This window comes from Sorex araneus, chromosome 5 (genome assembly GCF_027595985.1).
Source record: "Sorex araneus isolate mSorAra2 chromosome 5, mSorAra2.pri, whole genome shotgun sequence".
Taxonomy (NCBI): Eukaryota; Metazoa; Chordata; class Mammalia; order Eulipotyphla; family Soricidae; genus Sorex; species Sorex araneus.
Genome location: NC_073306.1, coordinates 41105696 through 41133253, shown reverse-complemented (window position 1 = coordinate 41133253; position 27558 = coordinate 41105696). Strand labels below are relative to the sequence as shown.

The window sequence follows — 27558 nt, the reverse complement described above, 5'->3', positions numbered from 1 at the left end:
ACCAATGTGTACAGCCCTTCCCCCCAAAGTTTTTCAAATAAATGAAATATTTTTATATATTTTAATATTATAATACTTTATAATAACTATTCAGCTATCTACAACATCCAAGTTCTAAAGGTTCTTTAAGCCAAAAAGCAGCAAGTGCTTAAGTATCCTCTTTATAAATGTGAGAACAAATGGATCTCTGAAATCATAGCTAAATCCAGGAAAAAACTGTCTATAGTCTATACTGTCACTGCCATCCCGTTGCTCATCGATTTGCTCAAGCAGGCACCAGTAACGTCTCCATTGTGAGACTTGTTTGTTACTGTTTGGGGCATGCTGAATACACCACCACGGGTAGCTTGCCAGGCTCTGCCGTGTGGGTGAGATATTCTCAATTGCTTGCCAGGCTCTCTGAGAGGGGCGAAGGAATCGAATCTGGTCAGCTGCATGCAAGGCAAACACTCTGTGCTATTGATAGTCTATACTAATGACCTAATTATATTTTATTAATTTTGCCTTTAAAGAGTATTATGGTATTTAAAAAGATCGATTTTAAAGTGAATTACATATATTCTCAATTTTGAAAAAAAAAAACCCTTGAACCCAGTAAATTATTCGGTGGCTTTGAATCTTTGAATGTCTGCCTTTTAAGCAGCAGAGCTTATTCAGTCCCTGGTGAAGTCACATGCACTGTGTGATCCTGGCAGCTTGGTAGATTGTGATCCCCAGCACTGCAAGCAATTTCCAGCTGCACTGCCCAACACCAGAGGGGGATAAGCAGCACATCTAGAAGATGCTGGAGCACCACAGGCAGGAAGTGAGACCCCTAATGAATACGTGTGGGAGCACCACAGTGACCTGGGACAAGTCCTACAACAAGAATGTACACGAACACCACAACCAAAGGGGCTTGACGCTTGGGCAGCACGCTGGCCAATGGTGCAAGTATCAAAACCTGATGTGTGACCCCTAGTGAGAACCACAAATAACCCTTCAAGCACCAAATCCAGATAAGTGTGAGACACTTGGTGATGACAACAACAATGTATGGAAGTGGTACGGGAAAAATCTCAAAATATTTCTCAAAATAAAATTTCACCTGACAGGGCCAGAGCCATAGTACAGCAGGAAAGGTGCTCACCTTGCACATGGCCGACCCAGATTCAATCCCCAGCATCTCACATGGTCCCCCAAGCACCACTGCACTCCTGCGTGCAGAGCCAGGAGTAATACCTGAGCATCCCTGTGTCTGGCACCCCACCCGCATAAAAATTATAAATGAATGAGTAAATAAAAATTCATTTGAAAGCTAAAATAGTCAAATTTCTAATGAGTTTTTTTATACCAATCATATCCTTTGTAAGTAAATGTGAACTTTTTTCTTTACCTTCACTACAGAATGGCTTATCAACCCCTGAGAACCGTACAGTCTCCTTTATAATTTTCTGCAGTTTGCAGTAGTCACACATTGCCATAATTTTATTTTTCTTTTTGTAGTCATCAGAACAAGGCTTGCCACAAAAGAGAAACATTTTATTCTGCAGAGAAAAAAATCATTAAGAGCTTATTAAACCATTACTTTATCTCTAAGATACCTTTTTCTTTAAGATTTTGATTTTAAGATAAACTGAGTGATTATTGAAGATGAAAAGACAAAAATGTTTCTACTGGCAAAATTTACATTTAATCCTACTTTTATGACCTCTCTTTACCTTGTAGAAAAGAAGTTCCGGTTTTGTGGCAAACAGATGGTTACAGTGTTGACACTTGAGTTTAATAAGTGTCCGGGTGGAAGCAACCTGCTGGGATTGGGCAGCAGGAGGCTGTAGACTGGCTGCAGAAGAGTCACCGAGGGAGCTGGAGGGTACCGCACAGGCTTTACCTCCTCCTGCAGATATTGCTGGCCCAGAGGGTGGACTTAAAAGCACTTTGCCCTGAGACTGGGGCACTACTGAAGCATTTGTTCCTTTTGGCTTGCTAAATACATTCTGAACAAACACAAATAAAATCATTATTAATTGAGAAATAATGTAACTTGGTACTTTTCTCTTTTTAAATACATTAATTCCCCCACTTGTATATATGAAAAAAAAAAGCAGTTCACATAAGGAATTTAAAGGCATACTTCTAGAACAAAAAGACTAGAATAGGGGCTGGAGCAATAGCACAGCGGGTAGGGCATTTGCTTTGCATGCGGCCAACCCGGGTTTGATTCCCAGCATCCCATATGGTCCCCTGAGCATCGCCAGGAGTGATTCCTAAGTGCAGAGCCAGGAATAACCCCTGTGCATCGCCAGGTGTGACCCAAAAAGCAAAAAAAAAAAAAGACTAGAATAATTCAGAATAGAAGGCATGAGGATGGAAGCACTAAAAGTTTAAGTATTAATTAGCATTTAGGCTTTCCAGACAAACACCTACAGTATATGTCTCTAATAAGTCACAACTGCCTCTCCACTCCAAAGATCCCTTCAACTGCTCTTCCATTGCCAACCAGCCTGCAGTTATCAGGAACACAACTGTCACACAGTCTCTCTTCCTGGTGCCCAGGACACTCTATCAGGCACTTTTCCAGCCTGGTAGATTGCTGAACTCTACTGTTCCTCTGTGTAAAGTAGAGAATAGGAGAAAACGGGACAAGTGGAGGCTTATAATTCCATACCGGGAGCCACTGTGTATCAGGATGAGGGTGATAGGAAAATAGACAAACTACCTATCCAAACCATATCTTAGTTTCCATCCTTTGGAAAATAAGATAGAAAGGGAAGGGCAGGGTCATCTAGATCAGCATTTCTCAGCCAGGGAACATCTGGCTCCCGGTAGACCCCTAGGCTGTTCCAAGGAGGTCACAGGTGGAAATCATCTAAATGGGTAACCATGGCACAAAACTAAGGGTAGGACAGAGGGGCCGAAAGATGAAAACAAGGAGGGACCAAGGTATGAAAAAGGTTGGGAAACGCTGGTTTAAAACAAGGTCAGAAGGAGGAACCAAGGTATGAAAAAGGTTGGGAAACGCTGGTTTAGATAAGGATTTTGAAAAAGGAAGAAAGCATTAAGACCCAAAATCTAGGCCCTGACACTTGGCAGAAATTACCTCTGAGGACCATAAGTAAAACAAAACTTTTCCTTTTAATTAAAAAATTTTAATTTTTCTTTTTAATTTAATTTAGAATTTTTACTTTTAAATTTTAATTCTAAATTTTTAATTTAAATTTTAAATTCTAATTTAAATTAGAATTTTTCCTTTTAATTTAAATTTTTATAAGCATGAACCTTAAGAAGTTAACATTTTGCCAAAGACCTATTCCTAAAAGAATTACAAGGATTAGAAAACTACCTTAGAGGCAGAAAGATCATACAGTGGGAGGAGCACTTCCCTGGCATAAGGCAAACCCAAGTTCCCCTGGCACCCCATATGACCCCCTGAACCCCACCAGGAGTAATTCGTGAGTTCAGAGCCAGGAGTTAGTCCTGAGCACTGTTGGGTATGGCCCAAAACACAAAACTACAATAACAAAGAAAACCGCCCCCCCAAAAAGAAGAAAACCCCAAAATATCTTAGATCATACCTGAAAAGCCACTACACAACTGGAGCTGCAGAAGCTGTATACCATTCCATTGGACATGGCAAGATGATACTGAGGAATTGCAGAGGCTTTACAACTATGACACGAAACTTGAACACCTTGGTTATAAATAAATAAATAAATAAATAAGGGATACATATGAATATGAACAACCAATTAAAAATGCATTAAGAAAATGAAAAACATGCCAAATAATATAGAAAAAAAAATCAAGGAACTTGGGGCTGAAGAGATAGTACAGGGTTAAGACAACCTGCCTTGAACATGGCCAACCCTAGTTTGATCTCCAACATTGCATATGGTCCCCAAGCAGCACCAAGATTGATCCCTGTACACCACTAGGTGTGGTCCAAAACTCTGTGTGCTCCCAGCCACATTTTAAAAAGAAAGAAAAAGAGAAAGATATCAAGAACTTTACCATAGTCTGCAGAGCTAACTACAACTAATCTCAACGAAGTCCCACTTAACACAAAACGTCCTTGGAGAGCCAGGGAAATGCACAAGCTAACGTTATGGCACAAGTTTATTTTTTTGTTTTTTGTTTTTTGGGGCCACACCTGACAGGGCTCAGGGCTTACTACTCCTGGGTCTGCACTGAGGGATCACTCCTGGTGGGGCCTGAGGGACATGTGGTGTTGGGAATGGTACCTGGGTTGGTCGTGTGCAAGGCAAGCACTCTACCTGCTGTACTATCAACTCTGGCCCAAATCTTTTTTGTTGTGCCCAACTCCAGTCAATGCTTGGCACACATGGTACTCCAATCATTTCTAGGTGTGGCCTTGTGACTCAGGAGGCCACCTGAGCATTGCTGTGGTGACCCTAGTAGTCCAGTCCTTAGCATTCAGCTGCATTGTATGGTTGGCTAGAATTTGCTGCAAATGATCCCTGCATCTTCTGAGCACTGCTTTGAGAGCAAAACAAAATAAAAAATTTACTTTAAACATATGTTCTTTCTTTTCAAACAGAAGACTATGAAACAGTGATACAGTGCCTGCCCTGCATGTGTGAAGGCCTGGGTTTGACCCCCACACTGCCCAAAAAAGACTACTACAAAATAAATACTTCACCTAGAAAATCTGTGAAAGTTGCTTAAAAATCAGTTATTAGAAATGAAATCAAATTTGGGATTTTAACCACAGAGAAATACTTAGTCTGTAACAAAACTTAAAGAAAAGGAGTTATATTTTTCTCCCATAGTTAATAAACTTTCTAACTTAAACATTACCTGAAGAAATAACTGTCTTGACTCTGTAAGCAGATAAGCAATTAACAGAGCAGAAAAGCTCTGTTTTTCCTGAGTCATTTGTCGTCTCAATCATTTCAGCTGAGGGCCTCAATGATTTCCCCAAGGCATATGGAGGAGTTTGGGCTGAATTCTAATAACAAAATTTTAAAAAGAATTTTAAGTAGCTAGCACAAGCATGCATACATATGTACATATTATTTAATAAAAGATATCAAGAATCCTGATTTTTTTCTTAAAAAGCTATTGCCACCTTCAAAATATTTGAGCATGACAATGAGACATACCAAGTATAGGCTTTTAGAAAATTGAGATGTGAGAAAAATTAAATCTTTCATACAATAAAATGTAAACTGAAGAAAATTAGTAAGCATTCAGTTATATTAGCAATAAAGAAAACATTCAAAGTAATGAATTAGGTAATTATATTTCTCTTATCACAAATAATCAGACAACAGGCCATCCTTAATTTAGACTTGAATATAAGTCTATGAGAAAGTCTGCCACTTTTTTTTAATGGTTTTGGGAGCTTACCCAGCAGTGCTCAGGGCTTATTCCTGGCTCTGTATTCAGGTTATCAGTCCTGGAAGTGTTCAGGAGACCATATGCAATGCTGGGAACTGAACCTGGGTCAACCGTATGCAAAGCATGCAACCTTACCCACTGTATTATCTCCAGTCACTTTGTTTTGACTCTTATGAAAAAGTTTTAACTTTTAGTAAGTTTGAAATTAGGGCCAGAGAGATGGTACAGTGGGCAGGGCATTTGCCTTGCTCACAGCTGAACCAGGTTCAATGCCCAGTTACCCATATAGTCCTCCAAGACCACAGAAGTGATCCCTGAACATGGGGCCAGGAGTATGCCCTGAGCAATTCTGGGTATGGCACCCAAAAAAAAAAAACAAAAAACAAAAATGTCATTTACTTAAGTCATCTTACACCACAATCAATCCTTCTGGTATCAGAATCTATTCCGTTTTTTGGAAAGGGAACTCACACAACAGGATTAACTAATAATACTCCAATCTCCATGCACCAGACCAATCTTACCTGCTTATATGCTGTGACACTTGTTGAACTAAAAACCTTCTGCGACTGGGCAGGACCAGAGCTACTATAGCAATAGCTTCCACAGTTCTCACAACATTTCATGGTAAGGTTGTTAGTAGAGTGAAATTTTGAAAAGCAGGCATCGCTACAGAGGCTGTGTACCACATTTTGATATTTAACTTCAAATCGAATCTAGGACACAAAACACATACACATAGAGAATAAACAGAGCCAGTTTTAAAAATCTCCAATCTTTTAGCAAAATCCCAATAAAGGTAAGATGGAACTTACATCAGCATTCTTTTGACACATACTGCATTTAGTCGAACTGCCATTGGTATATATGGTAACAACAGGCTTTTTCTTTAACTGATAAGAAGAAAGGCATGATTGGCTACAGAAATCTTTGCTAGCAGAGGAATTTTCAAATCGAATCGTGATCACATCCTTTGGATTTAAAATGTTTCTAAAAATAAATAACAAAGGCAGAATGAAACATGCTCTTCTTAACTGTAATTTCTTCCCCACCTTGTGAACTAAAATAACTACATTTAATAAGAACAGTTATTGTGTAGTAGAAAATGACGAGACTTAAATGAGGCATCTGAAAACCAGGATTTGATAATTAGTTGTTACTTACCAGTTGAATAACAACTGATTGTTAAAATTACTGTCTCAATTTTCTATGTACATAATGGCATTTCTAATATCTAACTTACAGATGCATTGAGAAAGAAATATATATAGATATAGATATAGATATATCCACACATTGTCAGATGCTCCTGACAAAAACAGTGAGGCTTCTAACTCTAACCAAGTTTCATCCACTGGTACTAGTGTAGTAAATAGTCATCCCATAATTCCAGACTATGAAACACATGCCCCCATACTAGCTAGTGACTGTCAAGAAAGTCAAGAATGAGGGCTGGAGAGATAGTTCAGCAGGTAAGACACTTGCCTTGCATGCAGCAGATCCGGTTCAATCGCCAGCACCCTCTATAGCCCCCAAACCCTCCCAAGCCCTCAGGGACTGATCCCTGAGCACAGACCTAAGAGAAAGCCCTGAGTACTGCTGGGTGTGATCTCTTCTCCACACAAAAAATGTTAAGAATGAGACAAGGAGCACTAATTTTTATACTGTTTCTGTTTTTTATTTTTGGGGCCATACCTGTAGTGCTCAGTGCTTACTCCTGGCTCCAAGCCAAGAAATCACTCCTGGCAATGTCTGGGGGATCACATGGGGTGCCAGGGATTGAACCCAGGTCAGCTGTATGCAAAGCAAGTACCGTATCCATGGCATCCTTCATGCTGTGCCTTACTATCACTCCAGTCCCTTTAATTTAAATACAAGCTCATTTATTTGGAATAAATACGAACTGAAGATTAATAAAAAAATTAACAAAATACATAACATAAAGCCATACCTGAAGAAATCAAAGAAAAAAAGGAATAGTAACTTTTTTTTTTTTTTTTTTTTTGCTTTTTGGGTCACACCCAGCAATGCTCAGGGGTTACTCCTGGCTCTGCACTCAGGAATCACTCCTGGCGATGCTTTCGGGGGCGATATGCAATGCTGGGAATAGAACCTGGGTCGGCCGGGTGCAAGGCAAATGCCCTACCTGTTGTACTATCTATCCAGCCCCAGGAATAGTAACTCTTAGACTCAAGAAGATGGGAACAGAAATGAAACAGAAAAGAATACAAATGATTAAGTAGATCTATGATATTTCTGGGGTCATTGTGTAAGAGGTAATTGTTACAGTAAGCACTGACAGCAGAAATAGATCCTAAGCATGGCATGTCTTCTAAAACGTATAAAGCACTGGGGCTGGAGTGACAGCACAGCGGGTAGGGCATTTGCCTTACATGCGGCAGACCCTGGTTCGATTCCCAGCATCCCATATGGTCTCCCGAGCACCGCTAGGAATGATTCCTGAGTGCAAAGCCAGGAGTAATCCCTGAGCATCGCCGGGTGTGACCCAAAAAGCAAAAATAAATAAACAAATAATTTTTTTTTAATTTTTAAAAAATAAAAAGTACAAAGCACTGTCATCCCATTGTTTATCAATTTGCTTGTGCGGGCACTAGTAACGTCTCCATTGTGAGACTTGTTACTGTTTTTGGCATATCGAATACGCCATGGGTAGCCTGACAGGCTCTGCCATGCAGGCAGGATACTCTCAGTAGTTTGCCGGGCTCTCCGAGAGGGACAGAGGAATCGAACCCGGGTGGGCCGTGTGCAAGGCAAATGCCCTACTCACTGTGATATCACTCCAGTCTGAAAAGTGTAAAAACTGACGGGAAAAATCATTAACTTCAAATACAAATGCAGGATCTGGGGGTGTGACTCAGTGTATGTGTATGAGGTGTCAAGCTGGAGCCCAGCAGAGCCCCTTGTCCTCACGAGTGATTACTGGCTCTGCTATGTCCTTGACTCAGGGAGCACTATAACCAAGTGTGTATGAGAACAGCAATTATGTGTGTAACCCCTAGTATACTATAAAAAGAGGAAAGGGGAGAAGTTTTTTCATTATACAAAAAAATAATTGGGCTGGAGAGAGCATAGCAAGTAAGCACTTGCCTTGTACAGGGCTAACCCAGGTTCAATCCCCAATATCCCATGTTGTTCCTCCCAGTACCACAGTAGTAATTTCTGAGTGTAGTGACAGTAATAACCCTTGAGCAGTGCTGGGTTGAGACCCAAAACAACAAGCTGTTTTTTTTTTGTAATGAAGGGGCGGGGCTGGAGCAATAGCACAGTGGGTAGGGCATTTGCCTTGCAGGCAGCCGACCCGGGTTCAATTCCCAGCATCCCATATGGTCCCCTGAGCACTGCCAGGGGTTATTCCTGAGTGCATGAGCCAGGAGTAACCCCTGTGCATTGCCAGGTGTGACCCAAAAAGCAAAATATACATATATATATGTATATATATATATTAGGATCCCAGTTATTAAGTATATGCTATATGCTATGCCATGTGCAAAATCTATATCATTAAATTCCAAAGAAAGGAGAAATAATTTGCCAGTGCAGAAAGTGAAGCTTAGAAAAAATTAATTATCTTGTTAGTCCAAAGTCACATTACAGTGATAAAGCCAGGATCTACAATCAAACTCTTTTTTGCTACACAGTAGTGATTTCTGCATAGGTAATATACTCCCAAAATTACTCTATCATAGAAATAGGCTAAACACACCAAATTCTTCACACTTACTAAGATAGCAAGAAATGTTTCGAAGTCTATTGCTATGTCTTAAGTCTATTACTATTTTCACATCACATTACAGTAAAGCCACAAAGACCTCTGACAAAAGTTCATAAGCTTATTTTATAAACACACTGCTTTTATAGATAAATTACCTTCTAAAGAATTAGGAGGCTGGAGCTATAGTACAGGGGTTTGCCTTCCATGCCACAGACCAAAATTTGATCCCCAACAACCCAAATGGTCCCCTGAACACATCCAGGAGTTAACTCCTGAGTGCAAAGCCAGGACTAACCTTTAAGCATCGCCAAGTACAAACCAAAAAACAGACACACACCAAAAAAAAAAAAAGAGCAGAAAGTCCAGAGCAAATAGAGCCCATAGTACAGTGGGTAAAAGTATTTATTTGCCTTGCACAAGGCCAACCCAGATTTGATCCCCAGCATTCCACATGGTTCCCTGAGCACTGCTGGGAGTGATCCCTGAGTGCAGAGACAGGAATAAGCCCTGAGCACCATCAGGTATGCAAAAAAAAAAAAAAAAACAACTAAAAAATAACCTGAACGTACTCTTCTAAGAGTAATGTTATTTTAGTTTATACTGCACTCACTTTTTTAAAAATTTATTTATTTTATTAATTAGTGAGTCACCATGAAGGCACAGTAACAGATTTACACATTTTCTTTTTTTTTTTTTTTTTTTTTTTTTTTTTTGCTTTTTGGGTCACACCTGGCGATGCACAGGGGTTACTCCTGGCTTTGCACTCAGGAATTACCCCTGGCGGTGCTCAGGGGACCATATGGGATGCTGGGATTCGAACTCGGGTCAGCCGCGTGCAAGGCAAATGCCCTACCCACTGTGCTATTGCTCCAGCCCCAGATTTACACATTTTCATACTTGTGTTTCCCTCATACAATGTTCGAGCACCCCTTCCTCTACCAGTGTCCATTCTCCACCACCAGTGAACCCAGTATCCCTCCCACCTCCCAATCCCATCCCCCCTCCCCCTGAGGTCCTCCCCCACCTCTGTGGCAGGACATTCCCTTTTGTTCTCTCTCTCTCTCTCCTTTTGGGTGTTGTGGTCCGCAATAAGGGTATTGAGTGGCCATTGTGTTCACTCACTTTTAAGATAACAACTAGTTTTAAATGATTGTTATCTACAATTGCAGGACATAAGAATGATCATATAATTCCCTAAAATGGTTTCTTTCCAAAATGGTTACTTTCTACAGAAAAAAAAATTTTTTTCTTTTTAGGTCACATCCGGCGATGCACAGGGGTTATTCCTGGCTCAGGAATCACTCCTGGCGGTGCTCAGGGGACCATATGGGATACTGGGAATCGAACCCAGGTCGGCCGCATGCAAGGCAAACACCCTACCTGCTGTGCTATCGCTCCAGCCCCTGTCTACAGAAAATTTTAAATGGAAAGAGATACAAAAACTTTCTCAAATTTCTTAATCAGTAAAAAGCTATTCGACGAATAGGTGCTAAAGAGATTTACAGGAGCAACAGCACACTTCCACTTCAACGATACAGACTATAGTTCTCTAGTTAAATATATAATATATTAACTATATTTACTATATATAAAAACTGTGTAAAAAAGGAAAGAATTAATATCATACTTCAAGCAATTGGTGCAGGTTTTCTTGGGAGGAGGTGGTAGGCTGACAGGTAAAGGCAATCCCGTGATGCACTGTGTAGAACAAAAGAGTTGTGTAGATCCTGTCTTGTGATAGGCAGTTTGTCCCTTATAAAGCATTTTTTTACAACCCGAACAAAAAACCTGAAGGGCCAGAGCTGGAACCGAAGGTAGTAATGCATTTGGGGCCGATGATGCAACAGGAAACTGAAAGGCTGGGGTCAAATTTTGGGCTATAATACAAAAAAAAAAAAAAAAAAAAAGAAAAATAATTTAGATTCAGTAGGAATACATATACATTTTCTCTTTATTAGGACAAATCCCATCAGTCTTAAAGTTTAGTATAAATAAGGCAATAATGGTCCAGAGTCATAGTAAAGCAGGTAAGGTGTTCGTCTTGCAGCCGGCTGCACTGTTTAGATCCTTGATATTCACATGGTCCCCTGAACACACCAGGAATGATTCCTAAGTGCAGAGTGAGAAGTAAGCCCTGAACTCTGTAGGATAACACAGGGTTTGGCCTTTCAGCCTTGCTGCAGGGAACTTAGGTCTGTCTGGTTACACCCATCACAATGCTTCCCCAGTCACTTCACTCCTTTTATCTGTAAACTCTTCTCTGTACCCTCCTTCCCAACCAGTAAATCACCTTTTCCCTAATCAGATTCTGTTAGCTTATAAGATCAGATCCTTCTAAGGACTCTGAACTTGTATTTTAAGTTAGTGTCTTTTGCATAGTTTACCTTAAAGCAATGTCCTTTCTGTATGGACACAGGAAGACAGTTAATATTATGCTTTGTAACTTGGGAGTTGATTAACTCCAAATAATATTTACTCCTGGGCATCTGCTTTCTCGACTTAGTTGCCCTTAGTTCCTAGCACCCCAAAAGCAAGGTCCCGATGAAGGACAGAATGGACCCAGGTCAAGCTGTGAGCTACCCTGGCATTGAAATGGGCCAAGCCAAAGCACCACAATACTCAACTATAAGTTGAGGGCATGATCATGGACAAATGCTGTCATGATCCAAAACTAACAACGAGATTAGGACCCTGCTGGGGTTAAGAAGATTAACCTGGGGGCTGGAGCGATAGCACAGCGGGTAGGGCGTTTGCCTTGCACGCGGTGGACCCGGGTTCGATTCCCAGCATCCCATATGGTCCCCCAGCACCGCCAGGAGTAATTCCTGATTGTAGAGCCAGGAGTAAGCCCTGTGCATCGCTGGGTGTGACCCGAAAAGCAAAAAAAAAGAAGATTAACCTGGCCTGAAGACTGTGGTCTGGAATGTATAGTGAGATGTCCTCAGGAAGAACAAAACTTTAAGTTTATATCTCTTACTGTGCTGATACAGAATGACATTGCTAGAAATATTAAAAGTAGATTTACTACAACTATTTAAGTGGATTACTAGCTGAGGAGAGAAGAAAGTGACACACTCTTGTTTGGCTCCCACCCTTGAGCAGATCTCCCAGTAATCTGGAGTAATTTCCTTAGATGAGTTTTTGTGAATCTCCTGAAGGAGTGGTCTTACCCCTCTTTGTTGATTTGTTAATGTTCAACCCACCTTTGTGTCACCACCCTACGTGATTGCTATATAAACTAAGACTGTAGGAGAATTAACAGGGAAGACACAGAAACAGAGCACAAGGTGAAAGAGAATCAGGGCGTCATCAGAGCCAGAAGCAGGGGAAAGAAAGAGCACAAAGCAAGTGAGAGCCAGAGTCAGAAATAAGGGACAGAGTCAGAAGTAATAGACAAAATCAGAAGTGAAAGCAAGACGGGCTGGAGAGAGAAGCAAAAGGGGAATGGAGACTGGAATAAACCGCAATTGATACTGACCAGCCTGGCCCTCATTCCTTCTTTCGCCTACCTATCACCATCGACCTCCCCAGGGAGGGGGAAGTGGTGTGAGACTACCAAATGCAGGCAGCGGGAGAGATAGAGTGCTGCTGCCTCTTTGTGAATACACAAACACAACTGCGTATGGCCCAAAAAAAAAAAACTAAATAAGTAAAGGGAATAGTATTCCAGAAATGTCAAATAGTTTGTTTTTGACTCACACTATGACTCATGTCACACATACATATATTTGTGTAGATAGATATAGATATATAGATACAACTTAAAACTGAAACAGTTGTTTCAGGAAGTAATGTTGTTTCCTTACATATTGCACATGCATTATTATAATTATAATCTTATTCAGTTTCACTTTTTTAGTACTGTTTAGGGTTCAGTGAGGTAGTTCAAGTGGTAGAGCACAGGCAAAGTATGTGTTCAATTCCTAGCACTGCATGTTTAGGACCCCTAAACACTGCAAGATGTAATCCTCATGAGCCCCTGAGAACCATAAGGCCACAAGATTGAGCATCACTCAAGTTGCACAGGGCCAGCAGCACTGCTGAGTGTAGCCTCTAATAAACAACTATAAAATGCTCATCGAGACCAGTTGTTCACACTTTGAAAAGTCATGCTTTATCTAAAGAAAGGGAAACACAGCAACAATGTGCTTTCCTGCTACTCTATTAGTCAAAATATAATAAACAAAATTGTACTTACCTAGTTCTATTTTTTTACCAAGTGGATTGTCACTCACTGAAAACACAGCACTGATTTTCAGTTCACTCTCCTGAGTTTTTGGTTTTATGGTATCTCCATATTCCTTAAAGGAAAAAGCAAGAGAGCAAATGAGAGAGAGATTTTCAATATAGCTAAGTAAACTAGAAACTTGAACAAGAGTAATTCTTTCATCTCTTTTACATACTAATTGTAAGGACCTCCACAGACACATCAAAGCCAAAATTTATAGCTAGGGAATGCCAACAGTGCAACACTGCATGAGATTTTTGGCACACTACAACCAAGTGTGCAAGCATTGTAACTTTTCAAAAGTACAGCCTCTGGTGACCACCACTGAGCTTCATAGTCAAAGGAGCTAGAGTACCTCAACTAAGTATTTAAGTACCATACCAAGTATATAATCCCTAGTTGTCACAACAAAATAGCAACTGAAAGAGAGAGGAGGCAACTAGAATAAAGAAAGAACATGAAAAACTGAAAATAGGCTCAATCTTACAAGAAAAAGATAAGTGAAACTGAAGATAAAAATCCATTTAAGGGCCAGAGCTATAGTACAGTGGATAGGGCACTTGCCTTCCCCATACTATAGGGCTTGATCCCCAGCACCTCATATGTTCCCCGGAGCTCATCAGGAATGATCCCTGAGCACAGAGCCAGGAGTGAGACCTGAACACAACTGGGTCTGGGCAAAAAAGTTCTATTTAATAGAGGCAGGAAATATGGTTCGGAGGGAGAGCGCTTGTCTTGCAAATGTGAAGCTTTACATTTGATTTCTGTCACCACCCCTAGAATAACTCCATTTAATTATTTAAACAGAAATATCTTTATTTTTAATTCAATTTTATAAGGTAGTTCACAATATTTGACTACATTTAATATTCAAACACCAATTCCACCACCATTACACCTTCCCACCACCATACTTGGAATGTTTCCACCCCAAACCCCAAGTCCCAAACAGAAACATCTTAAATCTATCTAAAAAAATAGTACAGAGGTTAAGGTATTTGTCTTGCACATGGCTGGACACCAGTGGAGGTCCCTAAACACCTCCGGGGTGGCCTGCGTAATCCTCATTACCACAGTATGCTGAACTCACAGTATCCTCAGGTTCTAGCATTGAATTAATTGCCCAAGAATTGCCAGGAGGGCCAATTCATAAACCACTGAGGCCTACCCCAAAAGAAAAAAATCTTAAACCTATTCTCTTCTCCCACTTTTTTTCCTGAAATGCTCAACTACTAATCATAATACATTCTCTCATCTCTCCATGACTTGGCACCCACCATTTCTCTGCCTGAAAGTCTTAATCAACTGATATAATACAAGTACCTTCTAGTCTGAAATCTTCCTCTCCACAGAGACTTGAGGGCTCTTTCCCTATGTTCTTAATACACTTTACAATTTTTATTACAGTAATTACACAATACTGTGACTCTGAATCTGTACAGAAGTGAGGTGGCAAAAGGCAACAGAAAGAATACAAATTTGAAATTAGAGGGAAGTTCCTATTGTAACTCTGATGCTGAGTTTGGTTAAGTTACTTAATGCTATTTTACTCATTTATTAAACAGGTTAAGGAGATTCCCTTAGATGGTTGTATATTTAAAAGGAGAATGCCTAAAATGTGCCAAGCACAGCTTCAAGCAAGATGCAATCACTCAAAATATAATTACTTCTCATTCCCATACCTTTACTCCCCCCTTACATTATATCAAATTCTTGAGAATTTGCTCAGAAGGTGATGCCCAGTGGTTACTCCTGGATCTGCCCTCAGGAATTTCTCCTGACACTACCGAAGGACCATATAAGATGCCAGGGGTCAAATCTGGGTCAGCCTCATGCAAGGCAAACGCCCTGCCTGCTGTACTCCAGCCCCTGAAAAGTTTGGGTCATGGAGCCTATAGCATAGCAGGAAGGGTACTTGCTATATGCTCAGCCAGTGTTTAATCCCCAGCACCATATATGGTTCCCCTGAGTACCGCCAGGAGTGACTCCAGGAACAGAGCCAAGAGATAGCCCTGAGCACTATAGGTGTGGCTCAAAAACAAAAAGCAAAAAAGAGTTTGGGTTCCTGGGTCTGAAAGAAAGAAGAAACTTGCCATGCACACATCCAATTTTGGCTTGATCACCAGCACCACATATGGTCCCCCCAGCACCACCAAGAGTGATCCCTGTGCACTGCACAGAGCCAGTACCAAGGCCTGAATATCACTAGGTATAACCTAAAAACAAAACCAAAAAAACCTGGGTTCTTAAACCAAACTGCTTGGGATGAAATCCTCACTCAATTATGTATCTGTGTTACCTTTAACAAGCAACATGTCTCAGCCTGTCTATGTGTAAAAAAAAGATAGTACTTAACTCTTAGGGTCAGGAGCATCTAAAGGATTCATTATGTAAATAGTTTACAGGTGTTCAACAAGTGCTATGAATTACAGTAAGCAGAAATAAAAGCTTTCTGAACTAATGAGACTCAACTCTATGAATCTACCAGAAGAGATTCTTAATATATCTGAAAATATTAGCATTGTTTTAATGCTTGTCTACTTTCCAATGTTCATGTTCAAATGTAAGATAGCATAATTTGTTCAACTGGTTTTTTTTTTTTTTTTTTTTTTTTTTTTGCTTTTTGGGTCACAACCGGCGATGCACAGGGGTTACTCCTGGCTCAGCACTCAGGAATTACCCCTGGCCGTGCTCAGGGGACCATATGGGATGCTGGGATTTGAACCCGGGTCGGCCGCGTGCAAGGCAAACGCCCTACCCGCTGTGCTATCTCTCCAGCCCCTGTTCAACTGGTTTTTTAAGAAATCACAGCCCACTCTCTTTGGCTTCTATAGTGACATATCTTAGTACTTTGATGGGAAGGTGGGGGCCACTCTAACAGCCATGCTCAAAGGATCATGAAATAGGCTGCCTCATGCAAAGTATGTACACAAGCCTTTTGATCCATCTACCTGGGCCCCAGAATCCATACTCTTAATCATGAAAATGATAGCCTATTCACCTTGAAACATTAGCATTTTTTTGAAACAAATAACAAAAAAGTATCAAGTAAATACCTATCTACTAAAATTTACAATGTCCAGAGGGCTGCCACCCTTTTGGGGGGGAGGGGAGCACTCATGATTCCATGGTTCTCAGGAGATCTACCTTCTTTTTTTTTGTTTTTTAACTTTTTGGGTCACACCCAGCAATGCACAGGGGTTACTCCTGGCTTATGAACTCAGGAATTACTCCTGGCAGTGCTAGTGGACCATATGGGATGCTGGGAATCGAACCCGGGTTGAACCCGGGTCGGCCGCGTGCAAGGCAAAAACACACTGCCCGCTGTGCTATTGATCCAGCCCCTAGATCTACCTTCTTTTGAGCAAACAAAAACTGCCTTCCCGCACCCCTCCCCTTAAACCCACTACAACCTTGGACGGTCCTAAGCCCTCCCCAACTTCCACCCCTCAAAGGTACCACCTCCCACTTTGGAAAACAATGAAAATTGCCTACGGAATCTTCATCATCACTATTTTTATATTGAAAAAAAGAGAATACTTGAAAAAAGGGGCAAGAGTGATAGTACAGCACATAGGATGCTTGCCTTGCATGTGGCCAACCTGAGTTTGATCCCCAGTACTCCTGAGCCTATGGTCCCCTGAGCCCTCTAGAAGTGATCACTGAGTGCAGAGACAGGAGTAAGTCCTAAGCACCACTGGGTGTAGCCCAAAAACCAAAACCAAACAACAACAACAAAATCCCACACCATTAATACATAGCATAGTTTTTATTAAGTTTATATTGTACCTCTAACTTAAGAAGCTGGTTTTATATCCTACTGCTACTGCTGCCATAGATTAGTGAAATTATAAAGTGAGTTATCCTTCAGTTTCAGTTTTCTTATCTGTAAAAAAAAACCGCTTGTTTTTTGTTGTGCTACTTCTTTTAGTTTGGGGGTGCTGGGGACAATACGAAATGCTACGGATCAAATCCAGGTCAGCTGCATGCAAAGCAAGCACCCAATCCACTATACGTTCTTTCCAGCCCCAACAGAGGCTTTTTATTTTTTTGTTTGTTTGTTTTTTTGTTTTGCTTTTTGGGTCACACCCGGCAATGCACAGGGGTCATTCCAGGCTCATGCACTCAGGAATTGCCCCTGGCGGTGCTCAGGGGACCATATGGGATGCTGGGATTCGAACCCGGGTCGGCCGCGTGCAAGGCAAACGCCCTACCCGCTGTGCTATCACTCCAGCCCCAACAGAGGCTTTTTAAATTCCAATTATTAAGCATGTACTTTGTGACAGTCACTGTCAGGAACTGAGGATTCAGACCATTCTCTGTATGAAAACAGAATTCACTGCCTGGTAAAAATGAAAGTACTACCCTTTCAATTAGATTAAAATGATACAAGAGAGAAAAAAAGAGAAGAATGGTTAGTTCTATCTCCAAGTGGTGGAAAATTAAACTATATCTTAAAAGAGAAAAAAAAGTGGGGGACACACCCAGCAGTGCTCAAGGATCACTCCTGGAAGGGGTCAGGGGACCATATAGAATGCCAGGGATTTAAACTGGGTCAGCCATGTGCAAGGCAAGTGCCCCACTCTCCAGCCCAAAATTTCCACCAAGCTAACTTGTTTAAGATGTCACAAAGAAAAGAAATGAAATATTGCATGGTCAGGGAGGTAGTTCAAAAGTCTGGAGCACATGCTTTGAATGCTGGAGAGCTGAGATTGATTGCCAGCACCACCGGAGTACCTCCTTCCAAAATAAATGATAAATGCAATGGTAATACATAAAACTTTGCAGAATATATAGGTAGTGAAACACAAATAGATTATAGGAGGATAGATTTGAAAACTGCAATTTAGATTTTAGTGGGAAAGATTATTGATAAAACTGAAGAGGGAAATAAAAGTCAAAATGTGGGTAGTTTGAGTGCCACATTTAAGGTTTATGCTTTATTATGTGAAAGTAGGTCAGATGTTTATATTTTAGGGAGAAGCACATCTGGCAATGCTGGAGAACCATGCAGTGCCAAGGATCGAACCCAGGACTCCCGTATGCAAAGCAGGTGCTCTCGTCCTTTGGGCTATCTCCCTTGCCCAAAGACAGGATCTTTATAGCAATAAAATCATCAGATATAGGGGGCTGGAGCAATAGCACAGCGGGTAGGGCGTTTGCCTTGCATGTGGCTGACCCGGGTTCGAATCCCAGCATCCCATATAGTCCCCTGAGCACCGCCAGTAGTAATTCCTGAGTGCAGAGGCAGGAGTAACCCATGTGCATCGCCAGATGTGACCCAAAAGGCAAAAAAAAAAAAAAAATCATCAGGTATAGGGGTCAGAGTAATAGTACAATGGGTAACAAGTTTGCCTTGCCTGTGGCCAACCCTAGCATGATCCCTAACACTCTATATGGTCCTCCAGGTCTGCCAGGAGGTGATTTGAGTGCAGAGTCAGTAATAAGCCCTAAATGCTGCCATGTATTGCCCAAAAACAAACATATAAAAATCATCAGATCTATAAAATATACCAACATCATTATACAGTGTTTTGATGAGGGAACTGAAGGAAAGAGGATGAGTAGGAAATCGTTCTCAAAGTATGAATGAGAGAAATAATGAAAGAGGGAGAAAAAGAATTTTCACAGAAGAAAATATTTAAAAGGTAACACCCACAGAATATAGCAAACAAATAGTTATTTTGGAAGAGGAAAGAAGTCATATAGAACTGAAAACTAAAGAAAGGTCAGGCAGGTGTCATATCAAGGACTCTGGACTGATCTCAGGAGAGCCGTTCTGCTCTGCACATCAGGAGTGAGCCTTGCCCTTGAAGAGCCTGACAGACTCACAACTGACCCTTGGAAGAGAGCAGCACGCAGCAGAGATGACTCCCCACCCCATGCCAGGCTGATTTCATCTGGGCACCTTGGAAGGGGACAGGTGTGATCCCCTACCTGCTCCAAAAGAACCCCAGCAGCAACAAACCTCCAGAACCCAATTTCCACCACACTCACGGCCTACCTTCACAGGCTCGAACTGAGCCACCCACCCTATGCATGAGAATGAATCCACTGAAAACCCAGGTAATGTGGAACTTGTGACTGAAATCTCCAGGTTTCACGGAGTCAGGAATGGGCCCCTCCCCCCTACCTGTCCTTCAGGTTTCCTGGCAGTCACGCCCACAAACTGCCCCTGGGCACCATTTATGAGCATTAATGGCCATGATCCAGAGACTCACAAATGAATCTCTGAAGAGAACAGCACACTGCAGTGATGGCTCTGGACTCCAAATATTTAAAATTTTAGAATTCCAGGAGCACACAACCACTTTTGCAGCTGCATAATATCTCATACTATTCATAATAAGCAATACAAAATAAACTATTTAGTATCTGCTTGTGAGACAGACGTGGGTGGTGGTGAAAAAATTCTAAATAATGGTGGTGGGAAGTGTAATTATGGTGGGATTGGTGCTAAAATATTGAATGTAATCAATTATTGTGAGCAACTTTATGAAAATAACATTTTAAAATTTAAAACAAAAGAAGAGCTTGGTCTCTCTGTGCCAATGCATTTTTTCACCTCTCCATAAATCACTATAAACATATAAAGACACTCTAAATGTAAGTTCCTAACCACACAACAACACACAAAAAACAATTTCAAACTGCAAAGGTCACAGTGGTAAAGCAATGCAGAAACCCCCCCAAACTTAATGAGTGAAGATGCTAGTCCAGATGACCCAAGCAGTAATAATGAGCTATATAACCTCTCTGATAAGGAATTTAGAATGGAATTGTTGGGGGTGCGCAAGGAGCTCAAAGCACTGTCAATAAAACAAGAGGATATGAGAACAGAAATGAGGAAAATACGAGCAAAATTGACAGATCTGAGAAACCTAGTAAGTGAAATGAAAAACTCATTGAGAGGTGTCTGTAGCAGAGTAACAACTGCTGAGGAAAGAATTAGTGAGCTCCAAGATGAGGTGCAGAAAATCTCCAAACTATAGCAGAAATGAATAAGAGCCTCAAAATAAACTAACAGATGACAAGAGAATTTTCAGATGAATTCAAGAGGAACAACATAGGAATCATTGGGGTCATGGAGGGGCAGGAAGACAATCCTGATAAAGAAGCAACTGCCAAAGCCATCACTGCTGAGAAATTCCCAGAGCTGAATAGTGCATGCACCCAGATCGAGGAGGCCCGAAGGGTACCAGTTAAAAGAAATCCAAATAAAAATACTCAAAGACTCATCCTAATCAGAATGAGGAAAACCACAGATATAGAATACGGAAAGCAGCAAGATCAAAAAAAGGAAATTACTTACATAGAAGCATTCTTAAGACTTATGACAGACTTATCAGCTAAAACCCTCTGGGCCCGAAGATAGTGGTGGGATATAGTGAAAAAAAAATCTATGAAATGAACACCTCACCAAGAACACTTTATCCAGTCAGACTCATTTATATTTAAAGAAACAATACACAACTTTACAACTCAGGAGTTCCATAGACTCAAGGTATTGTTACAAGAAGAACTAAAAGGACTACTTTAAGAAAAGGTCCACAAACATACCAAACTCCTGCAGAAAGACGGCACAAAACTCCATAACAATAATCTTTCTCATAACAATATCAATAGGCTAAACACACCAATTAAGAGATACAGAGTGGCAGAAAATTGAACCCAATATTCCACTGCCTGCCAGAACACATTTGAATTGTGAGAGCAAACACAGACTCAGTGTCAAAAGCTGGAAAACAATTCTTCAAGCAAAAAGCCCCCTGAAAAAAGTTGGGGTGGCCATACTAGTATCAAACAACATAGACTTTAGGCTGAAGAAGGTTATAAGAGACAGTGAAAATCATTTCTTAAAGATCAAGGGATCTGTACATCAGGAAGAACTCACAGTCCTAAACGTATATGCCCCTAATGAAGGACAAGCAAAATACTTAAAACAGTCCCTATCAGGATACCCATGACATTTTTCAAAGATATAGATAAAACATTCCTGAAATTCATATGGTACAATAAACTCCCACGAATAGCTAAAGCAATTCTTGGGGAAAAGAAAATGGGAGGCATCACCTTTCCAACTTCAAATGGTACCACAAAGCAGTATTAATTAAAACAGTATGGTACTGGAATAAAGACTGACCCATAGATGTTGAATAGAATTGAATCCTGGCACTGACCCTCAAATATATAATCATTTAATCTATGATAAAGGAGCAAGAAAAGCCTCTCCAACAAGTGGTGCTGAGAAAACAGCTACATGCAAAAAAAATGAACTCAGCCCTACTTCTAATGCCAGGCATAAGAGTCAGATCAAAATGGATTAAAGACCTCAATATCAGACATGAATCCATAAGGTACATGGGAGAAACTGTAGGCAGAAGTCTCCAAGACATTGAAGCTAAAGGAATCTTCAAAGATGAAACACCACTGATCAAGGAAGTAGAAGCAAAGATGAAACAAATGGGACTACATGAAACTAAGAAGCTTCAGCACCTCAAAAGAAATGGTAACCAGCTGGAGCTATAGTACAGCGGGTAGGGCATTTGCCTTGAACACAGCTGACCCAGGTTCAATTCACAGCATCCCACATAGTCCTCTGACACCGCCAGGAGTAATTCTGAGTGCAGAGTCAGGAGTAACCCCTGTGCACCCTGTGCACTGCCGGGTGTGACGCCAAAAGCAAAAAAAAAAAGAAAAGAGAAGAAAAGAAATGGCGACCAAAATACAAAGACAGCCCATGGAATGGGAAAAATTATTTACCCAATACCCATCTGGTAAGAAATTAATAGCAAAGATATATAAGGCACTGATAAAACTTTACAAGAAAAAAAATCCAACTTCCATCAAAAACTAAGGAAAAGTGTTGAAAGAATCCTCAAAGAAGAAATACAAATGGCCAAAAGGCACATGAAAAAAAATTCACATCACTAACCATCAGGGAGATGCAAATCAAAATAAGATATCGGTTTACACCACAGAGACTGGCACACATCCAAAGAACAAGAGCAACTAGTGCTAATGCCGATGGGGGGTGGGGGGAGAGATTCTCCTTCATTGTTGGTGGAAACACCAACTGTTCCAGCCTTTTTGGAAAACAATATGAACAGTCCTCAAAAAGCTACAAATTGAGATTCCAAATTGAGCAATACCACTCCTGGGAATACAGCTTCCAAAGTGAGCAATACCACTTCTGGGAACCAACAACACACAGCAAAAAAGCCATCTGCATTTCAATATTCACTGCAGCACTATTACAATAGCCAGAATCTGGAAACAATCCGAGTGCTGGAGAACTCGGAATAAAGAAACTATGGTACATCTACACAATGGAATACTACACAGCCACCAGGAAAAACGAAGTCATGAAATCTGCTTATAAATGAAAGGACACGGAGAGTATCATGTTGAGTGAAATGAATCAGAAGGAGAGGGACAGGTATAGAATGACTGAATTCATCTGCAGGATATAAAAAAATGGTATATAAAAAATAGTATGAGACTAATATTCAAAGTCAGGGTAAACGGAGCAAGGAGGACTGCTCCACAGCTGGAAGCTTGCCACCTGTGGTGTGGGGACGGCAGTTAGGATACAGAAGGGCCCACTATGACAATGATACTTGGAGATGATCACTTGGGACAAGATCTGAGTGCTAAAAGTAGGTAAAGGGACAAACATGAAAACCTGTCATTACCTAGATTGCAAAGTATAATGCCCAAAAGAGACAGGCACACAGAGAGAGAGACAGAGAGAGAGAGACAGAGAAAGAGAGGGAGAAAGGGAGAGGGAGAGGGAGAGAGACAGATAGCACTGTAGCACTGTTGTCCCGTTGTTTATTAATTTTCTCGAGCAGGCACCAGTAAAGTCTCCATTGTGAGACTAGACAGAGACAGAGAGAGAAGACATGTAGGGCAGGGCTCGTGGGATGGAAACTGGGAACATCGGTGGTGGGAAACGTACATTGGTGAAGGGACAGGTGTTGGAACATTGTGTGACTGAAATCCAATCATGAACAACTTTATAACTGTGTATCTCACGATGCTTAATTTTTTTTAAAAAAATAAATTATATAAAAATAAATTAATTAATTAAAAATAAACAATAAATTATATAGCAGAGAGAAATAAGTAGTATTGGGTTGGGGCATTGGTGCTATCATCCCACACCCCATCCCCAACCCCACAGAACACTGTTTCTCAACCTTTTTCCAACCTTGGCTTCCTTCCAACATATTTCCTTCCTGCAGCCCCCTGTCCTAGCAGTCGCCTCCTCAGTTTCAAGTCATGTATCCCCCCATTAATAATTTTCACCTGTGGACCCCTTGGAAAATCCTAAAGGTCCACACGGCCCCTGACTAAGGTTTCTGCATACACCACGGCACAGCATTTTAGAAGGCATTGACCTGATGAGTGAATCAAAACCTATTTGGTATCCCTGTCGAGGAATAAAGAAATTACCTCTGAAATGGTATGAGATGGCAATGTTATTATTTTTTTTTAATATCAGTGTTTCATTTATACAATAGGGCAACTAACTACAAAGAATCAAAGAACTGTCCAAAGAGGGGCTGGAGCAATAGCACAGCGGGTAGGGCGTTTGCCTTGCACACGGCCAACCCGGGTTCAATTCCCAGCATCCCACATGGTCCCCTGAGCACCGCCAGGGTTAATTCCTGAGTGCAGAGCCAGGAGTAACCCCTGTGCATCGCTGAGTGTGACCCAAAAAGAAAAAAAAAAAAAGAACAAAGAAGGGGAAAAAGAGTAATTTTTTACCAAAGCAACACAGATCACAGATGTTCAGTCCAGGACCATAAATGATTCACCATATAATCATTTCATATGTTCGTCTTACTTCACCACTTAAAACCCAGCAGTGGTTCCTTTGTTCTTAAGACAGAACAAATTCTTAACAAAATCCATACGGACATGCATAATCTGGCCTCAAGCTTCCTGGAGAGCCTCATCCTAGAAGCAGGATAGCAGAGGCTCTAAAACTCTGACTACCTTATTTGAACCCAGTCTTTGCCATTTACAACCTGTGTTCTGTGGTACTTTGTATTTTGATTCCCACATCTGTAAAATGAGGATAATAATATGATCATGAGAATACAGTCTGGCATATTTTAAGCACATATAAGTGTGGTAATACTTTTAATAACTTACAATGAAGTATGTTATTATGGTATAATACATTACATATTAACATAGTAATACTATTAGTATTGTTATGATTATCATTAACACCGTTTTCATACCTCTTCTGTTCCAAATTCACTGATCTTGCAGTTCTCCAAAAAGAAAAAAGAAAAAAATATGCATCTTTCCAACTTAGTGCTTTTCTATATACTTCCCCTGTCTAGAAGACCGCTCTCTCTACCTTTGCCTGCTCCATTGATTCTACCTAAATAACTTACAAATTCTTCCCTCAGGGAAGCCTTCCCTAGTTGGCGAGATTCCCCACTTTAGACTTTGCTTTCAGGACACTTATCATAATTTCTAATTACATACACTATCTGATGAAGAATTTGTTTAATGTTTATGTCTCTTACTAGCATACTATAAGAGACTAAAATAATTTTGCTCACTCCTAGATTTCCAGAGTCTACCATAGACTAGATAATATGTACTTACCAAAGAAAACTACTAAAAGATACAAGGGAATTATTTTTCAAAGAGGCACCAAATATGGAAAAATAGTAGTACGTATTACCTTGCCCTTACAAATAGGAATATGTACTGCCAAGTTCTTTTTTTCAAAGAGCATAAAAACTAATTTACTCACTGAATGGTGTGGAAGTGTCAGTTTGGCTCTCTTACTTTACAAACTAGGAGCTGGCTAGCTGAAATCTTTAACTCACCAGATTATATATATATATATATATATATATATATTATATGTTTTAGAATTCTAAATAAAAATGAGATGCTTACTTGTGCATTGTCAGGTTCTTCTTTAATTTTGTCCAGAAGGCCTGGCTGCGGTGCCATTGCCTCGTCACGTCCACCATTCAAAGATTCCTTCATTTTAATTTTTTCTCAATGTAAAGGAATTCCCCAGTCTAAAAAGAAAGGATTTCTTCTTGGTAATGGATAGCTGGGCTCCTAAAACACAACATAAAGTACTCAGGTTTGTTGGTATTCAGCTTTACTCTTTTCTTCTTTGTCATGTTTATACTAAAAGTTTTGTGGGGCGGGGTTGGAGTGATAGCACAGCAGGTAGGGTATTTGCCTTGCACATGGCCGACCCGGGTTCAAATCCCAGCATCCCATATGGTCCCCTGAGCAACGCCAGGGGTGATTCTTGAGTGCATGAGCCAGGAGTGACCCCTGTGCATTGCTAGGTGTGACCCAAAAAGCAAAAAAAAAAAAAAAAGTTTTGTGGGGGGCTGGAGCAATAGCACAGGGGGTAGGGCATTTGCCTTGCATGTGGCCAACCCAGATTCAATTCCCAGCATCCCATATGGTCCCCTGTGAGCACCGCCAGGAGTGATTCCTGGGTGCATCGCCAGGCGTGACCCAAAAAGCAATCAATCAATCAACCAATCAAATCAATCAATCAATAAAAGCTTCGTAGGGAGCACAAGGCTGTGGGGCTAAGTCTCTAATAATCAAGCCTTCTGGGGCCTCAGTCAACCCCGTTCTTCCTTCCTGACCTTTGTTCCTTTCGTAGCTACTTTCACCTGAGAAAGCAAGAGTTCTGCAAAGGCTCCCGCTTCCAGAATATCTTGGATGACAAACAAAAGGAAGGTCTTTCCTTCCACTCCTGGCATGCTGTTGAGGGAATGACACTAGAGCCCCCGCCCTCGGGGGAAGTGCCCGCGCTCCTAGCACACAGGCCCCGGGCACTGTCTCTGACTCCGAGAGAACTGGCACCCAGAGGCCCCTCTCGCCTTCTGCTTCTCAAAGTGGGGGCGCCCCGACGTCCCCGTCCCCACCTCTAGTCAATCTTTAACTGCAGGCCGCCATCAGAGCCCCCTTCCTGGCCCAACGATCGAGCAGCGCTTAAGATGCCATCGCGAGCGACCCCGAGGGACGCCCTCACTTAAGAGTGGACACTTGCACCGTCCAGGGTCTCCGGGAGGGCCATGCCCAGGACTGAGCCCTCGGGGCTCTGCTGCACAACCGCCTTCCTGTGAACGAGAAACTCTATTAGCTACTCGACAGACTTCCTCGCAGCACTGACGAGAACGCAGCGAACTGGAAGGAAAAACAAAAATACAGACAGAGATAGCAAAAGTTCCTCAAAGTTCTCTGTGACCCAGAGGCACCAAGGGGAGCGACTGGTCCCAGCGTCTGAGAGGACGAGAACTCCTGACCGCTGCTACGCAACCGAGGGGGCGCTCCCCGCTCCTGCGGGATCGCTCAGGCCCCACCCACCACACGCTCCGAAACTCTCCGGGCCAGGCGGGACCCCCCGCCCGCTAACACCTGTCAGCGGTCGCGGCCTCGAGAGCCACCTCAGCAGCCTCAGCAAGCCGCTGCGTCCGCGGCGCCGCCCCCGCCGAGCCCGCCTCGTCACGTGGCGACGACGCCGCCCCGCCCCTCGCTGCCCCTGCGGAAGCCCCGCGGCGCTCACCTGTCCGCAGCTTTCGGGCTCCCAGACGCGCACCCGCTAAGGAAGGGAAAACGAGATCCGCGGCCCCAGCGCTAGGTCAAGGATTATTTTTCTCTGACTGAGAATCCTTCCGCCTGACGGGTCCAGTGCAACACTCAGCCAACCACGCTGTGCTCAGTGTTTGGCTCCTCCTTCTTTTCCCGTCATGCTCCGGACCCGAGCTGAGTAGAAGGTCCCAGCATTCCTCGGTGCTCAGTTATGGTGGACTTCTTAAAGAGACCCAGACCTAATTGTAAGAAGAGGAAAAGGGAAGGTGAAGGGGCCTGGTGGCGTGATGTTAGGGTGTTAGAGGGCAATGCAAATGCTCTGCACCCTTATTTAATTTCCAGAAAGGAGACCTGTTAAAATATAATAATAACAATAAAATAGTAAATAATTGCTAAGCTTAAGTCAAGTTTTTGTTAGCCCTCAAATATACGTCTGTAGCACTGTCGTCCTGTTGTTCATCGATTTGCTCCAGCAGGCACAAGTAACGTCTCCATTATGAGACTTGTTACAATTTTTGGCATTTCTAATAGACGGTAGCTTGCCAGGCTCTGCCTTGCGGTCTGGAGGGATACTCTCCGTAGCTTGCTGAGCTCTCCAACAGGGACGAAGGAATCGAACCCGGGTCAGCCACATGCAAGGCAAACGCCCTACCCG

The 27558-nt window shown here is 41.7% G+C and overlaps 1 protein-coding gene across 4 annotated transcripts in view; it reads right to left on the bottom strand.

The window, feature by feature from the left end:
• ZMYM6 (zinc finger MYM-type containing 6) overlaps positions 1–27026 on the bottom strand; it is a 61403-nt gene extending 34377 nt beyond the window's left edge. The window contains exons 1-12 of one of the 4 annotated variants that reach the window (XM_055140501.1): positions 26878–27026; positions 26237–26431; positions 25233–25403; positions 24557–24589; positions 13272–13374; positions 10701–10950; positions 6156–6330; positions 5865–6056; positions 4798–4948; positions 3555–3670; positions 1701–1976; positions 1376–1526 (exon numbers count right to left, since the gene is read on the bottom strand). In XM_055140501.1, coding sequence (XP_054996476.1) covers positions 1376–1526; positions 1701–1976; positions 3555–3670; positions 4798–4948; positions 5865–6056; positions 6156–6330; positions 10701–10950; positions 13272–13374; positions 24557–24589; positions 25233–25325 — 1540 coding nt within the window. In that variant the 5' untranslated portion in view covers positions 25326–25403; positions 26237–26431; positions 26878–27026. Of the gene's footprint in view, positions 1–1375; positions 1527–1700; positions 1977–3554; positions 3671–4797; positions 4949–5864; positions 6057–6155; positions 6331–10700; positions 10951–13271; positions 13375–24556; positions 24590–25232; positions 25404–26236; positions 26791–26877 lie in introns of those variants that run through there. The other 3 variants (XM_055140503.1, XM_055140502.1, XM_055140504.1) reach the window with 3 other exon arrangements.
• Between the last annotated feature and the right edge of the window lie 532 nt (positions 27027–27558).